Source organism: Phocoena phocoena, chromosome 6, assembly GCF_963924675.1.
Source record: "Phocoena phocoena chromosome 6, mPhoPho1.1, whole genome shotgun sequence".
NCBI lineage: Eukaryota > Metazoa > Chordata > Mammalia > Artiodactyla > Phocoenidae > Phocoena > Phocoena phocoena.
In genome coordinates this window covers 79,514,389-79,530,301 of record NC_089224.1, presented here as the reverse complement: position 1 = coordinate 79,530,301, position 15,913 = coordinate 79,514,389, and the positions used below count along the sequence as shown (strand labels likewise).

Sequence of the window (15,913 nt, the reverse complement as noted above, 5' to 3'; positions counted from 1 at the left end):
TCACTGGGTAAATAAACAAACTTATGCCAAGAAATTTGAAAAATTCGACAAAATAGACACATTCTTTATGTTCAAAACTGATCTCCTTATCATCCCTGACTACCAGGAGTCTTCTCCATCTCAGTTGATGGCAGCTCCAACTTTCCAGTTGCTCAGGTTACTCCCCTCATCCCATCCATCAGCAAATTATGTTAGCTATACCTTCAAAACACAACAGATTAGTCTAAACATATATCCTGACTATGTGGTGGCTACATGAATCTATACGTGTGTTAAAATTCGTAGACCTGTTACACACGAAAAATTATTTTACTCTATGTTAATTTTAAAATATATTTTTTTAAAAAAGACACCCTGAGGGAGTTCCCTGGTGGTCCAGTGGTTAAGACTCCATGCTTCTACTGCAAGGGGCAAGGGTTTGATCCCTGGTTGGGGAACTAAGATCCCACATGCCACGCAGCACAGCCAAAAAATAAAAAAGATACCCAGAATCCAACCACTTCTCACTACCTCAATGACCACCATCTCTTATCTGAAAATTACTACAATATACAATATCCTCCTCACCAGTCTCCATGGTTCTCCTCTTGGCTCCTTGTAGCCTATTTCCTTCCACACAGTAGCCACTGTGGTCCTGATAAAATCTAAACCAGACCATGTCTCTCTTCTGCTCAAAACCCTCTAGTGGGGGCTTTTCCCTGGTGGCACAGTAGTTAAGAATCCACCCGCCAATGCAGGGGACATGCGTTAGAGCCCTGGTCTGGGAAGATCCCACATGCCACAGAGCAACTAAGCCCGTGCACCACAGCTACTGAGCCTGCACTCTAGAGCCCGCAAGCCACAACTACTGAAGCCCGGGTGCCACAACTACTGAAGCCTGCACACCTAGAGCCCGTGCTCCACAGCAAAAGAAGCCACTGCAATGAGAAGCCCGTGCACTGCAAAGAAGAGTAGCCCCCGCTCGCCGCAACCAGAGAAAGCCCGTGCACAGCAACAAAAGACCCAATGAAGCCAAAAATAAATAAATTAAATAAATAAATGTATTAAAAAAAAAAAAAAAAACCTCTAGTGGCTCCCCATTTCATTTGGAGAAAAAGCCAAAATCCTTGTGACAGCTACGGAGCCCAAGGCAGTTGGAGCTCCTGTCCCCTGAGACTTCATTTCCTACGGCTCTCCTCATTTACTCTACTCCAGTGGCACTAGCCCTCTGCCCTCCCTTGACTACACCAGGCATGCTTCTACCTACTAGCCTTTGCTCTGCTTCCTCTGCCTGAAACATTCTCTTCCTTGATAGCCTCTTGACTAACACTCTCACCTCCTTCAAGTCTTGCACAAATCTCACCTCTGACCACCTTATTTAATATTTAATAATGCAACCAGCCCTTCTCTTCCCTCCACACCCCTCCCCATCTGTTCTCCTGATTCCTCTTTACCCTGCCCAATTATTTTTCCAAAGCAAATATCATCTTTTAATATAATTTGTTTGTTATGCTTACTATCTTTTTCCACCACCACCACTATTTTTTCCCTACCACTACAATATAAACTCCATGAGGGCAGGGACCTTCCATCTGTTTTATTCACTGATATATCCCAAGCATCTAGAAAAGTGCCTGGCACAGATTAGGTGTTCAGTAACTAGACTGAACTTAAGATTTAAGAATTTCATCCTAAGATGAGTAAGCAGTGAGGGCACTGAGATAATGGGAGGCCAGTTCACCTAGGATAACACCTACAGCCCACAGGGTGAACTCTGGCTTGTAGTACTTGAGTGAAATGGAAAAGAAGCCACTGGAGAGCTTCCAATAAAGGGATGTGACCTGACTTACTATTTTTAAATCTTCCCATAAAGAAGTCACTGGTGGAGATGGACTTTCAAGCACATTCCATAACACCCCAAAATTCCAACCTTATACTGCCCCCACACATGCACACAAGAAAAGAAACAGTAAAAGGAAGAATACTCCCAATCAACTTTATGTAGCTAGTAAAATCTTGAAACCAACAACAAACAAAATAGTTCTAGAAAGGAAAACTACATATTAATCTCTGAACAAATTTTAAGTCCTGAACAAAATACTGGCAAACCAAATTTAGAAACGTATGTCAATAATAATAGCTAGGACTTCCCGGGTGGTCCAGCGGTTAAGACTCCACCCTCCTAATGCAGGGGGCCCGGGTTCGATCCCTGGTCAGGGAACTAGATCCCACATGCCACAACTAAAAGAGCCCACATGCTGCAACTAAAGATCCTGCATGCCGCAAAGAAGATCCCGCACGCTGCAAAGAAGATTTCGCATGCGGCAACAAAGATCCTGCGTGCCGCGGCTAAGACCCAGCACAGCCAAATAAATAAATAAATATTTTTTTAAAAAAAGATTGTTGGGCCTTTCATTAAAAATAATAATAGCTAACATTTATTGAGCACTACGATAAATGAACTAACTCATTTAATCCTAACATCACTATGTTATGAATACTATCACCCATTTTACACATGAAGAAGCTGACACACAGAGAAGCTAAGTAATTTGCCAAAGTCCACAGATAGAAAGTAGAGATCCTGGATTTTAAAAATACCAATGAGATTCTGATTTAACTGCTCCAGAAGTTGGACCCTATATTTTTTAAAGCACCCCAAGAGATGCTGGTATGCTGCCGGGGTTGTGAACCACTGCGCTAAGTCCATCAGCTAAGGCTTCCCCCGCCCTGAGAGAGATTACCTAGACATAGCCAGGGCAAGAGATGTTTTAGTGAGGATTTAAATATGAAACAAGAAGCAGAGAGGAGAAAACATGATTGGTAAGATCCTTTCCAACAAGGAAATTCTATGATCATGTGTCCCCACACCGTCTTTCTAGAATTCTAGAAGGTATAAGATTTCATGCTATAACACCAAACAGATCCAATTCTACTTCATCTTTGGAGAACCTTGTCGGTCAGTTTATTCTCTGGCATGCAGTACCCCCAGCAAAAAAAAAATATGGGAAAACATACTAGTAGCTTGTAATACTAAAGTTATTTTCAGAACAAAAAACAGAGCTCTACTTTATAGAAAGAGCAGCAAAAAGAGGGAATAACTCAAGAGGTCAACCTAATGTTTTTAGAAAGTGTAACTGGAAAATTGTTACTGAGCTGCCCAAAGACCAAGCCTCCTTCCCACTCCACATCTGTTAACTAAAGCTGAAACTACAAAGCAATCCTAACACTACCCTCCCTGTATCCTGTTGTTGACACGGGGAATGTGGCTCTGTGAGGTCAGGAACTGCTGTCACAGGCAGGAAGCAGAGCCAAGGCAACAACTGCTACCCTGCAAAGTTTAGGGGAGGCTTTGTGAGAAGAGATGGGAGGAAATACGGGCTGTCTTGGCTACCCCAGCAGGCTCCAGGAGGTTGGCCTCCAGCCCACTGCCCCATCCATCTCCCCTCCCCAAGGAGAAGCACAAGCACTCACCGTTCCCCAAAACAGTGGCAACAGCTACTGCTAACATGACTTCTCTTTGATCCTGTAGAATCAGAGCTCCTCAGCCTTCAAGAAATTGGAACCACTGCAATTCCATCACTTCCCAAAACTACCCTTGCAGTTTTGGCACTGATTTTAAAGCTTTTTCCAGGGTGGGATACAGGAAAAACTATTAAGTCAAATAAATAAAATAACTGCAGATTGAGCTCAGTGCCCTCAGACTTGGTTGTTCAGTAGGGTAGGCAAAGAGCCAACTGGTTCTACCACTTTCAATTCTGTGTGCTACTTTCCAGAAATGAGAGCTGATGTAGGTAGTCTCCCTACCTAAAGGGTGTTAGAGACCTAATGGTCCAGCCACATAAAACTTCTGACCATTTCTTCCCACATTTCTCCCATCTTACGCCTTGGCTGATACTGCCTACCAGGCATGCTCTCTCCCACAACCCTTTCTGAAGTGCTTCTAACCTTCTTTTAAAGCCCAGCTCAAACTTCACTTACTATAAGATGTTCTCCTAAATCCCACACCCACTCCTGTATTAACTTCATTTAAGCTGTTATAAAATGGCACCCCTCACCCTTTCCCCTTTTTAGATAGCCTTGTATCTGTCTCCAACAAGAAATCTGGCAGACAATGATGAAGTTTCATAGATCTTTGTTCACGTCTTTCAGTATCTCATACAAAGAAGACCTTTAGGAAATATTTATTAAACAGTACAGAATTCAAGCCACATTCAGAGAAGTTGCTCTGCTGGTCTGACTTTGGCTTGCTATGGACACAATATGGTGCCCTTCCTCTTTACATGTCTTCTTTTGTTAGCTTGCTTTGAATATTAACTCTTTAAAAAGAATTTTACTATTTTCCTTCCTATATATGATTTTTGAGTTTTTTTAACTGAATATAGTTTACATAACATAAAATTCACCCTTTTAAAGTGTACTGTTCAGTGGTTCTTAGTATAGTCACAAAGTTGTGTAATTATTACCACTATCTAATTCCAGAATGTTTTCATCAACCCAAAAAGAAACCCTGCACCCGTTAGCAGTCACTCCCCACTGCCACTCCACCCCTCCCCCGCCAGCCCCATAACCACAAATCTACTTTCTATCTCTGACATATATGATTTTAACAAAGCTTACAGTACTCTTAACTGTGCTTTTATTATACCTTAAAGCCAAATTTTACCTTCAAAAAGAAACAGTTTCTCTTATTTTAACATAACTATAAACAAAAATGTGATTTAACACAGCAACTTACTAAGGCATCATTTCAGGATACAAAACAAAAACTCTTACCAGAAAAATCAGCTTACATGTCTACTTTCCCACTTGTTTTTGTTTTGTTAAGCTTCTTACTGAAGTATAATGTTCATATAGAAAAGTACACCTATCATAAGGTATACTTTGATAAGTTTTCAAAAACTGAGTACAAGTATAACCATCATCCAGATCAAAAACCAAACAGAAGCCCCACCATGTGTCTCTTTCAGTCACTAACCACCTCCAAGAGTAACCACTATCCTGACTTCTAGCAGCATACATTACTTCTGCTTATTCTTGTACTTTTATAAATAGAAGCATATAGTTTGCAATATAGAAAACTTCTACAATGAAATTCTGTGCCTTGTAATACTCACCATAATCTTCTTGTACAAAGCCATAACATTATCATCATCAAATGGTAGAAAGCCACACATAAGTACATATAAGAGTATGCCCATGCTCCAAACATCTGCCTGAGAAGGAGAAAAAAATAATAATTTTTTAAAAATTAGAACGCATTTCAAAAGGGCACTACATGGAATCATCACAGAGCTGGAAAAGAGCTCAGAAATCTTCCAATTCAACCTGCTCCTTGTACAGTCTGAAGCCCAGAAAGGAAGGCTTGTCCAAAGTCACCCAGTCAATGGCAGGCCACCCAGGTAGGTCTCTTGACCAGTAACCAGTTCAGTTCAGAGTGACTAGTTCAGTGCACTCCCCTCTAATGCTCAATAGAAAATCATTTCTAGTTGGCTTGGATGGATTCGGCATGATAAGGAAGAAGATGAGACTAAGTCTCTGATTCTTTTTTAAATTTATTTAGGCTGCAGTGGGTCTTAGTTGCAGAATGCAGGATCTTTGCTGTGGCATGGGGGATCTTTTCTTTTTCATTTTTTTTTTTCAATTGCGGCATGCATGCGGGATCTAGTTCCCCGACCAGGGATCGAACCTGGGCCCCCTGCATTGGGAGTGCAGAGTCTAACCCACTGGACAACCAGGGAAGTCCCTAGGTCTCTGATTCTGAAAGACAAAACTATAGTACTACTGAGGGTTTATTACATATGAGGATTATGTAAACATGCATGAGGATATCAAAACAAGTCTTAAAATTTACTGCTGATAATCTGCAAATGTAACTAAGCTATACTGTAAAGTCCTCTCTATGTAGAGACACCTTAATAAAGTTCAACAATTGATTTTTCAAGGATCGAGAATAGAAATTAGCCTGCCAGCACAAATAGCCCTACAAATCTCAAAAGCCCAGAAAGGATACAGTAGAAACTAACACGATATTGTAAAGCAACTATACTCCAATAAAATTTTTTTTAAAAGGGGGGGGAGGGGGCAAGAAAAAACAGTCCCAGAAAGGAGCTTAGCCTTTACCTTAGGAAAATTTTAAGAGGTAAAAGGGCAGCATGTAGCATGTTTAAAGAAAAAAAAAGGTGGGGCGAAAGGACAGAGGGGAGAAATAGAGTTAAAATAACTTCAGCAGCATCACACATCTAGGTAGTACCTATACTAAATAACACAAATTTCACACCTAGTCCTGCCTACCAAATCGCATCAAATTATTAGGACTCAACTAGGAAGCCCCAAGTGAACAATTTACTTTCAAGCAAACACCAGATTTTTCTTCCAAGTTGCAGGAGGTCAGAAATTAACCATTTATGCCTGAAAGATATCAAATACTTCATCTATAAATTGAGTCTTGACGGCATGGCACTCCTGACCACGGTGTTATAGTCAAGGTAAAGAGACTACACAGGGAAGAGTGGGCTAACATGGCCTCATCAAATGCCATAAGAAGAGGTCAAAAGAGAGATTACATCTGAGGTTAAAGGAAAAGATGAAGAAAATAGTAGTAACATCCCCACAGAAATCTACAAAAGCCTACTAGAGAGAAAAAAAAGCAGAAAAAGTATTCTTCAGTTAATGCATCAAAGCACCTTCACTTCACTGTTTTGAAATGGATATGAGAATAAATGAATCAACTAAAACCATAAACCAAAGAAAATACAAGTAAATCTATAAGCTACCAACTGCCAAATAAGAAATAAATAACTGGGGGGGAAGAGGGGTTTGAAACCACTTCCTCTGAGAAATTACAAAATGAATTAGAGATGTTTACCATGGAACATTCCTTAAAGCATGATCTGGACCATAAGCAACAGAATAACCAAAAGTACTTTTTTTAGAATGAAGATTGCTAAAGCCCCACCTCAGAAAACAAAACCAAAAACTCTAAACATGCACAGCCCTGAGCTCTGCATATGTTAACAAGTGCCCCCAGACAATTCCTTGGTACACTGTCCTTAAGAAACTGTCCTAGAAGGACAGAAAGTTGAACTAAAATGGATAAGAAAACAAGATCCTATAGGAAAATCTTGATGCATTCAAACCAGCAGGGCCTCATCACCAGACCTCTAGGAATCTTGTGAGCATCAGGCATATGATTACCACTCCTTCTGGGAGACTGAATGGAACAGTGCAAAGAGTAGAGGTGTGCAGTAAGGCCTCACTCAGTTCAAATCTTGACCCATAGTTGCCAGCTGTGACCCTGCAAAGGCACTTAATTTCTGAGCCTCAATTTCTTCATCTTCTTTATCTTATGAAACAGAGTAACAGTATTCGCTCCAAAGGATTTTTGTGAAAGGATCTATCATGTGGAACCCTTGTGCACTGTTATGGGAATGTAAAATGTTGCTGCCACTACAGAAAAGAGTATGGCATTTCCTCAAAATATTAAAAATAGAATTACCATATGATCTAGCAATTCCACATTTGGGTGTATATCCAAAAGAATTGAAAGCAAGGTCTCAAAGAGATATTTGTTTCTATCAGCATTATTCACAATAACCAAAAGGTGGAAGCAATCCCAGTGTCTACACACGGATGCATGGAAAAATAAAATGTGATATATACATGCAATGGTATGTTATTCAAGCTTAAAAAGGAACAAAATTCTGATACACAACATGGATGAAGCTTGAAGATATTACACTATGTGAAATAAAGCAGTCACACACACAAAAAAATATTGTATGATTCTACTATACAAGGTACCTAGAATAGTCAAACTCATAGAGACATAAAGTAAAAGGGGGCTTCCCTGGTGGCACAGTGGTTAAGAATACGCCTGCCAATGCAGGGGACACAGGTTCGAGGCCTGGTCTGGGAAGATCCCCCATGCCGCGGAGCAACTAAGCCCGTGAGCCACAACTACTGAGCCTGTGCTCTAGAGCCCGTGAGCCACAACTACTGAGCCCATGTGCCACAACTACTGAAGCCCGTGCGCTAGAGCTCGTGCTCCGCAACAAGAGAAGCCACTGCAATGAGAAGCCCGTGCACTGCAACGAAGAGTAGTCCCCACTCAACACAACTAGAGAAGGCCTGCTTGAAGCAACAAAGACCCAATGCAACCAAAAATAAGTAAATAAAATTGATTCTTAAAAAAAAAAAAAATTCAAATTGAGGGACATTTTACAAAATAACTGGCTTCCTCAAAGATTTCAAGGTCATGAAGATAAAGAAAGCCTAAGGAACTCTTTCAAATTAAAGAAGACCAAAGAAACACAACAATGCGATGCATGATCCTGAATGGAATCCTGGACTAGAGGGAAAATATAGCTATAAAGGACCTTACTGGTACAATTAACACCATGTGAATATGAATTGTGGATTAAATAATTGTATCAGGGACTTCCCTGGTGGTCCAGTGGTTAAGAATCCACCTTCCAATGCAGGGGGCGCAGGTTCGATCCTTGGTCGGGGAACTAAGATCCCACATGCCACGGGGCAACTAAGCCCAAGCGCTCTAGAGTCCGTGTGCCACAACTACTGAACCCGCCCACCCTGGAGCCCGCGCACTGCAACGAAGAGCCCACGCACCGCAACCAAGACCCGATGCAGCCAAATAAATAAATATTTAATAAATTGTATCAATGTTAAATTCTCTGATTTCAATAACTAAAGTGTGGTTATAAAAGAGAGAGTCCTTCCTTTAGGAAATATATACATGGTATTTAATGATAAAGGGGTATGATGTCTCCAACTTACTCTCAGTTGGTTCAAAAAATAATACACATACATACAAACATAGAGAATGATAAAACAAATAGGGAAAAATATAAACAATTATGAATTTGGCTAAATATATACAGAAGTTCCTCATTCCACATTTGCGACTATTCTGTAAGTTTGAGATTATATCCAAATAAAAGGTCACCAAAAACAAGTTAGTCCCCATCTTCTCATGTTACAAATTAAGTAAACCAGCATATCTCAAAGTTTCTCCGGCATAACACCAGTTCCAAAAGATGCTCCACGTAAAAAGTGGATTCTGTAGGTGCATAAAATTGAGACTAGCTGCCGTCTGTGATGTTCTACTCTCAAAGGACACTGTACAGGGCTTCCCTGGTGGCACAGTGGTTGAGAGTCCGCCTGCTGATGCAGGGGACACGGGTTCGTGCCCCGGTCCGGGAAGATCTCACATGCCGTGGAACAGCGGGGCCCGTGAGCCATGGCTGCTGAGCCTGCGCGTCTGGAGCCTGTGCTCCGCAACGGAAGAGGCCACAACAGTGAGAGGCCCGCGTACCGCAAAAAAAAAAAAAAAGACACTGTACAGGAACATATTAAGATTTGGAGATGTCCTTAACTAAAGAAAACTGTTCAACCTAGCATTTCCAGATCTTCTGACAACTAAACCTTTTTAGTTTTATGATACTAATATCAGCAAAACCAGTACTCCAGAGAGTGGAAGGGGCTGACTAGCTCGCGGTAGCCAGTGGTTAAGCAGGCAATGCCCAGGCCTTCTGAGCCTGGGCCTCTTACACGGGACTGCTGGCCTTGAATAGTTGGCTGTGAACAAAGTACACGTTTTCTCTGTGCTAACCAGCATCTCTGAAAACTACGCCTATAATCCTGGCCTCATGTTCTACCTGGCTGGACTAATCAGTCTAAAACGATGGCACAGTTAAACAGAAAAGCAACCACAACAAGCAACCACGACAACCAGAAATATATCCTTGTTTCAGAAGTATACTGTGTATTATTATATTTATTGCAAGTTGTTCATTTCACTTATTACTTTACATATCTCACTCTCTGAATAGACAGCTCTTTGATTAACAAGTTTATTTCTTACCTCATTACACCCTCAACATACAGTGGCCTGACTCACTACAGGTCACCAATAAACATACATTGGTTATATATTGAATTAATCAGTGAATAATTACCTCTGATCCCAGATATGATTTGCCTTGTATTAACTCAGGTGCTGCATAAGCAAGACTCCCACAGCATGTCTGTAGGTGATAATCCTTGTTACCCTGCCAATAAGACAAAAATGAAACACTTATTAACTAGAGCCCTTAAGAAAATTAAAACCCTGATAAACATTCTTCAGCACAAGCAGAGAGATGCTAGATGAAGAATTACCCCAAATAATGAAAATAAAAGACTTCTGCTGCCAACTCAATACTCTGCCTATGTGCATGCACGCACATGTGGCTTCCTCTTCTCTGATTTCCAATACCACGACAACCCGACGCAAAAAAAATTCTTCTCCCCTTAGCTCAGTCAAGTCAGGTTCGTACTTCCCTAGGCATCCATTAGCATAATAATCAGCTTAGCATACATCCAAGCACCCATGTCTTCCCACTCCCAAGTACTCAAGGAAAAAGGGTTATTTCTCTATGGGAACCTACCTCCAATATCAAATCTTTACAAATACAGAAGAGTTTCTTTTCCCCTAGAGGGAAGAGAGCAAATGCTGCACAGAATAGTGCCTTGGGAGTCTGCTTTCTAGACTCGGTTATAACACAAATCACGACCTGAGCTTCCAGATTGTTCAGATGAGGAATCTGCTCAACCTCCTCTGGTCTCCCACAGAAATATGGAGACATAATGAAAATGATACCACTGCCCAACAGTTATACAGAGTTCCACAAATGGCAGATGACTTGTGAAATTGTGAGATTTCATTTACAACTGCTACACACACCCAGAAGTAAGCTCCTCATCTTAGGAAAGCTGAGGCCACCCTCTCCCAGCCAACCCCTGCTTTTTGAGATGGTGTCTGTGTGGGTTGAATCTGTGGCAGCCATAAATAAAGGCTAAGGGAGTCTGTCACACACATTCTCCACTGCCTCCTGTGATGAACATGACTTAAAACCAGCGTATCTGCTCAAAGTACGCTTTATCTTTATTGCCTGCTGATGAAAAAAAATGCCTTCTAGCATTTGGTTCCCAGACACAAGACTCGACTGACAATCTCTGAAGAGCCAAGGGAAGGAGAGGAAAATCAGAAAGAATCAGACATTCAGCCAAAGGGACAAAATCTGGCCTCCTTTGCATGCAGCTAATTCTGATTGGGGCAGGAAATAATCATGGGACTCCAAAGGGCTGAGAAAGGTCTGAAATTTCAACATCCTTAATGAGGGTAGACAGCTCATTTTAGAGACTGTGAATACCATCATTAGAGAACTCGGGAGGAAGCTTCCTACAACAGCCACACAGGAGAAGTTCAAAGTCACCTCAAAGAGAAGGTATGCTGGAGAACACCAGTACCTAACTATGGAGTGCAAATTAAAGAAATATATCACGGTATAAATTTTAAAGTGCGTATGGACTTTTTCCTTCTTCTATTAGAAGGAAAAGGGATTGTCTCTCAAAACGTAACTAACCGCTAGTTATATAACCATTTGGATAATAAAGAACAGATTTGCACTAAATTCCCAAAACTCATATCTAAATCAACAAAGGCATCACCTAGTGGCAACACACTCTAACTGCAAGAACATGGTCAATTCAGCATTCACACTGTGACGGCCTCCTGTCACCTAGGTGCTGTAAATTCTCTCACAGCATACCCATGGGGTCTTCAGCAGGACAAACCCTGGACCTAGAGCAGTGGTTTTCAACCTTGGCTGTATATTAAAATCATCTAGAGAACTTATAAAAACCATGAAATTGAACATTCTTCTCAATGGATGCAACCAGGCTCAATAAAGACTAAGTGGAAGTCAGCCTAAGATAACATACTAAGAGGTACACTGACAAAGGAAATAAATGCATTTCTATCTCTGCACTTACCTTGGGTTTTGCACAGAGACCAAAGTCGATAAGCTTTAATTTATGATCTTCATCAAACAACAAATTTTCCTGAAAAAACAAAGATATTTTCATAACTGTCTTCCTTATATCACATCCCACCTCTAGCTATTTCTAAAATCACTTTAAGGTTGTTTATATTAAACAGCGTGGGTACAAGAATGAAAATCATTAAAAAAGAATGAAATGACAAGAACATAAGGGAAGAGAAGATGAATATTGATAACTATCCTGCTTCCCCTCAAGACACATTAGCATAAACCATTTTCTCTTTGGTGCTCTGAGGTTCAACTACAAGCAAACACAATGTGTGCCAAAAGCAAGTTTGAACAAAAAAAGCAAGTTTGAACTCAAATCAAAGTGTTGGATATAAACAGAGGGAATGGATAGAAACAGAGGGAAAAGGATAGAAACTGCCATATCTTGTTAGACCAATTCTAGGTCCCTAACCCTAGTACCAAATAACATTAAAATCCATGTTCACCATCATGCATATCAGTCAGAGCCTACAGACTTTTATTCTGTCCTTGAAAAGTTGAGTCTGTTCATTCCACCGAACTGTTCCTTTCTGAAGCATAATGGAATGAAAATTAAAGGAAGATGGTGTCAGGAAGAGAGTATTGAGAGGAAAATACTCAATGACAATATTCTCAAAGAAAATACTACAACTCTTCTTTCCTAGAAATAAAACCCTGAGGTTCATATTCTGCAGCTGACTACAAAGATATTTATAATGTCACACATAATTGACAGAGAAAAAGAATGCCAATAATAAGTCTAACCTGAAGAGCCTACCAGGAGTCAAAAGTCAAGGAGGAAAAAGAAGTGATACATTAGGAATAGAACAACAACAACAAAAAGCAAAGCCCAGACAAATTCTAAACAGAAAGAACATTTGGAAACCTAGTAATGACAGGTAAATGATGTTGAACTCTCAGGTGACCATCTGTGAAGCAGTCACTTACTGGTTTGAGGTCCCTGTGAGCAAAGCCTTGGCTGTGCACGTAAGCAACTGCAGACACTATCTGACGGAAGACAACTCGGGTCTCCTCCTCCGACAGGCGATCCTGGGAAATTATGTAGTCAAACAGCTCTCCTCCAGGGCAATACTTAAAGAGCAATAGTCACATAAATATTGTTACTACTTACAGAAATCGCTTCAGAGGAATTTAAAATAAAAAATTATACCAAACTCAGAGATATTATTAATTCAATTTACAAGCAAGGGAACAAACTAAGTAAGGCACATTCAAAAATATACTCTCAGTATTCCAAGAAAGAGAACAACAGTTTTTGGTCTCGAGCAGTTTTATTACCAGTAAGTAGAAGTAGAACCAACTACCACTGTGATTTTAAGTTCATTCAGGGTTTTTATATTTTTATAGCAAAGTATTAATACCCATTCTAATCTTAATGCACTCACATTTAGTGTAGTTACTTGAAACAAACAAAAACCCAGCAGCAATTATTGCTTCTCCATTCAGAAGATCAGTGATTTTCAGTCTATACCAGAAAGAACCAATTATACACAAGTTCCTCAGAGGCTACAAAAGAATGGGTACCAGAGCACAAAGCTCTATCTAGGCTTTCCATCCCTTCTTCACCAGAGCAGCTCCACTATTCTGTAAATGGGGGTTTCCATTTAAGATTTCATTTCATTTTAGCAATATCAATTAAAATTACAGATGGAGATAGCCTATGACCTCATACGTTCACATTTAGGAACTGTTCCTATAGATACACTCTCACATCAAAAAACAATGCACGTTTAAGATCATTCACTGCAGCAGCATAGCTTGTAACAGCAAAAGACTGGAAACAACACTAATGTACTCACACTACATAAAATGGCATTCCATGCAGCCATAAAAAGAAGGAAAAAAAAAAGAGGAAACTCTTTATAAGCTGATATGAAACAATCTCCAATATTAAGTGAAAAAAGCAAGGTATAAAAGAGAATATACTGATATAATGACTTGCAAAAAGCATTATGCTGAATAAAAGAAGCCAAATACAAAAGAGTACATACTGTATGATCCTATTTTTATCAAGCTCTAGAATAGGTAAAACTAATCTCTGGTGATAAAAATCAGGTCAGTGGTTGTTGAGAAGGGCACTGGGACGGTGGGGTAACAGGGATTAACTTCAAGGGTCAGGAGAAAACTTTCTAGTGTAGTAGAAATGTTTTATACCCTGAGTGGGGTGGGAAATACATGGGTATGTACCTTTTTCAAAAACTATGTACCTAATGTGTTCATTTTCTTGTATATAAATTATACTTAGTCAATTTTTAAAATGCTATCCAATAAGATTTACATAAAGAAAACAGCCTACTTTGTATTTTCAAATAAAGAAATACAAAATAGAGTAAAACAAAAACATCAAAAATCTCTATGAATATGCATTGATGGTCTCCAAGCTAAAATGTTAAATAGGGGGGAAAAAAGGTACAGAATAATATTACAGTATGTGACCATTTGTGTGACAGAAACCAGTAAGCTACACATACACATAAATATATGTGAATACACACACACACATATATATATATAAAATACACATAAGTATTTCTAAGTACATGGAAAATACATAGGAAACCAAAAAAGTAAGTGATTAACATAAGGGAAAGGAAACAGGATGACTGGGACAGAGGGGAGAGAGAATTTTACTTTTCAATATATACGCTCTCGTATCTTTTTTTTTTAATATTTATTTTTTTAATTTATTTTCTTTCTTTTTTTTTGGCTGTGTCTTAGTTGTGGCACGCAGGATCTTCCTCGATGCATGCGGGATCTTTCATTGCGGCGCAGGCCTCTCTCTAGTTGTGGCGTGCAGGTTTTCTCTCTCTAGTTGTGAAGCACAGGCTCCAGAGCACAGGGCCTCTGTAGTTCGCGGCACGCACGCTCTCTAGTTGAGGCACATGGGCTCAGTAGTTGTGGCACGCAGGCTTAGTTGCCCCACAGCATGTGGGATCTTAGTTCCCCAACCAGGGATCAAACCTGCATCCTCTGCATTGGAAGGCAGACTCTCCACCACTGGACCACCAGGGAAGTCCCCTCTCTTGTAACCTTTAAATTTTGTCCCAGGTTCATGGATTTTGGTTTTTTTGAAGTATTTAATTTGGACAAAAGGATCAACTTTTAAAAAGGCTTTAATTTCACCACTGTAAACCATGTGGGTGGATCTACAGTGTAATAAAGAGAAAATGGTCCTATGTCCAAAACTTTCAGCATTATGAATTTTAAAATGTGCTTTTAAAACAGAGTTAATCTGTCAAAATGATGTGCAGTTACAAATTATCTGGCTAAGACTAAGGAAAATGAAATGAGATGAATGATACATGTTCTAAAGACTTTACATTTCAAGCCAAAAGGAGCAGGTTAAAACTTAAAAGAGTTTGGTTCAAATAACACATACATTAAAGTCTACCTATAGGTTGCGGGTTGAACTGTGTCATTCCAAAAAGGTATGTTCAAGTCCTAACACCTGGTACCAGTGAATGTGACCTTATATGTCAATAAGGTCTTTATAGATGTAATCAAGTTAGAACGAGGTCATACTGGATTAGAGTGGAACCTAATCCAATTGTTTGTATCCCTGTATGAAGAGATAAATTTGGACACAGACAGACACAGAGGTAAGACAACACCATTTGAAGACAGAAGATGGTGCATCTATAAGCCGAGGAATGCCAAGGATCGCCAGCAACCATCTGAAACTAGGAAAGAGGCATAGAACAGACGATTCAGAAGGAAGCAACCATGTACACACCTTGATTTCAGACTTCTAACCTCCAGAACTATGAGACAGTAAGTTCCTGTTTTAAACCACATTTGTGGCAGCCCTAGGCTAATACATCATATAACACTGAAATGAATCCTTCCCTCTAGGAACAAATTCTAACATATTCTGTCCACTAAATTACACCATCCCATTAGGAGGGTATCAGAAAGGATACATTTACAATGTATCTCCAATTTATTATATATGCCTACTTGATCTAAATTGTTACAGAACTCAAACAGGTAAGCCATTTAACATTTACTCTTTCATCAAAAAGAGTCATGTTAACAAAATGTTC

General features: G+C 39.9%; 1 protein-coding gene across 7 annotated transcripts in view; it reads right to left on the bottom strand.

Annotated features, from left to right (window-relative positions):
* The window catches only part of MELK (maternal embryonic leucine zipper kinase), a 77,264-nt gene that overhangs the window by 48,561 nt on the left and 12,790 nt on the right, over positions 1–15,913 (bottom strand). For 4 of the 7 annotated variants that reach the window (XM_065878391.1, XM_065878394.1, XM_065878393.1 and 1 more), the window contains 4 exons: positions 12,798–12,941; positions 11,815–11,883; positions 9,957–10,049; positions 5,097–5,195 (listed from right to left, as the gene is read on the bottom strand). In XM_065878391.1, the coding sequence (XP_065734463.1) occupies positions 5,097–5,195; positions 9,957–10,049; positions 11,815–11,883; positions 12,798–12,941 (405 nt within the window). The remainder of the gene's footprint in view (positions 1–5,096; positions 5,196–9,956; positions 10,050–11,814; positions 11,884–12,797; positions 12,942–15,913) is intronic. The other 3 variants (XM_065878395.1, XM_065878398.1, XM_065878396.1) reach the window with 2 other exon arrangements.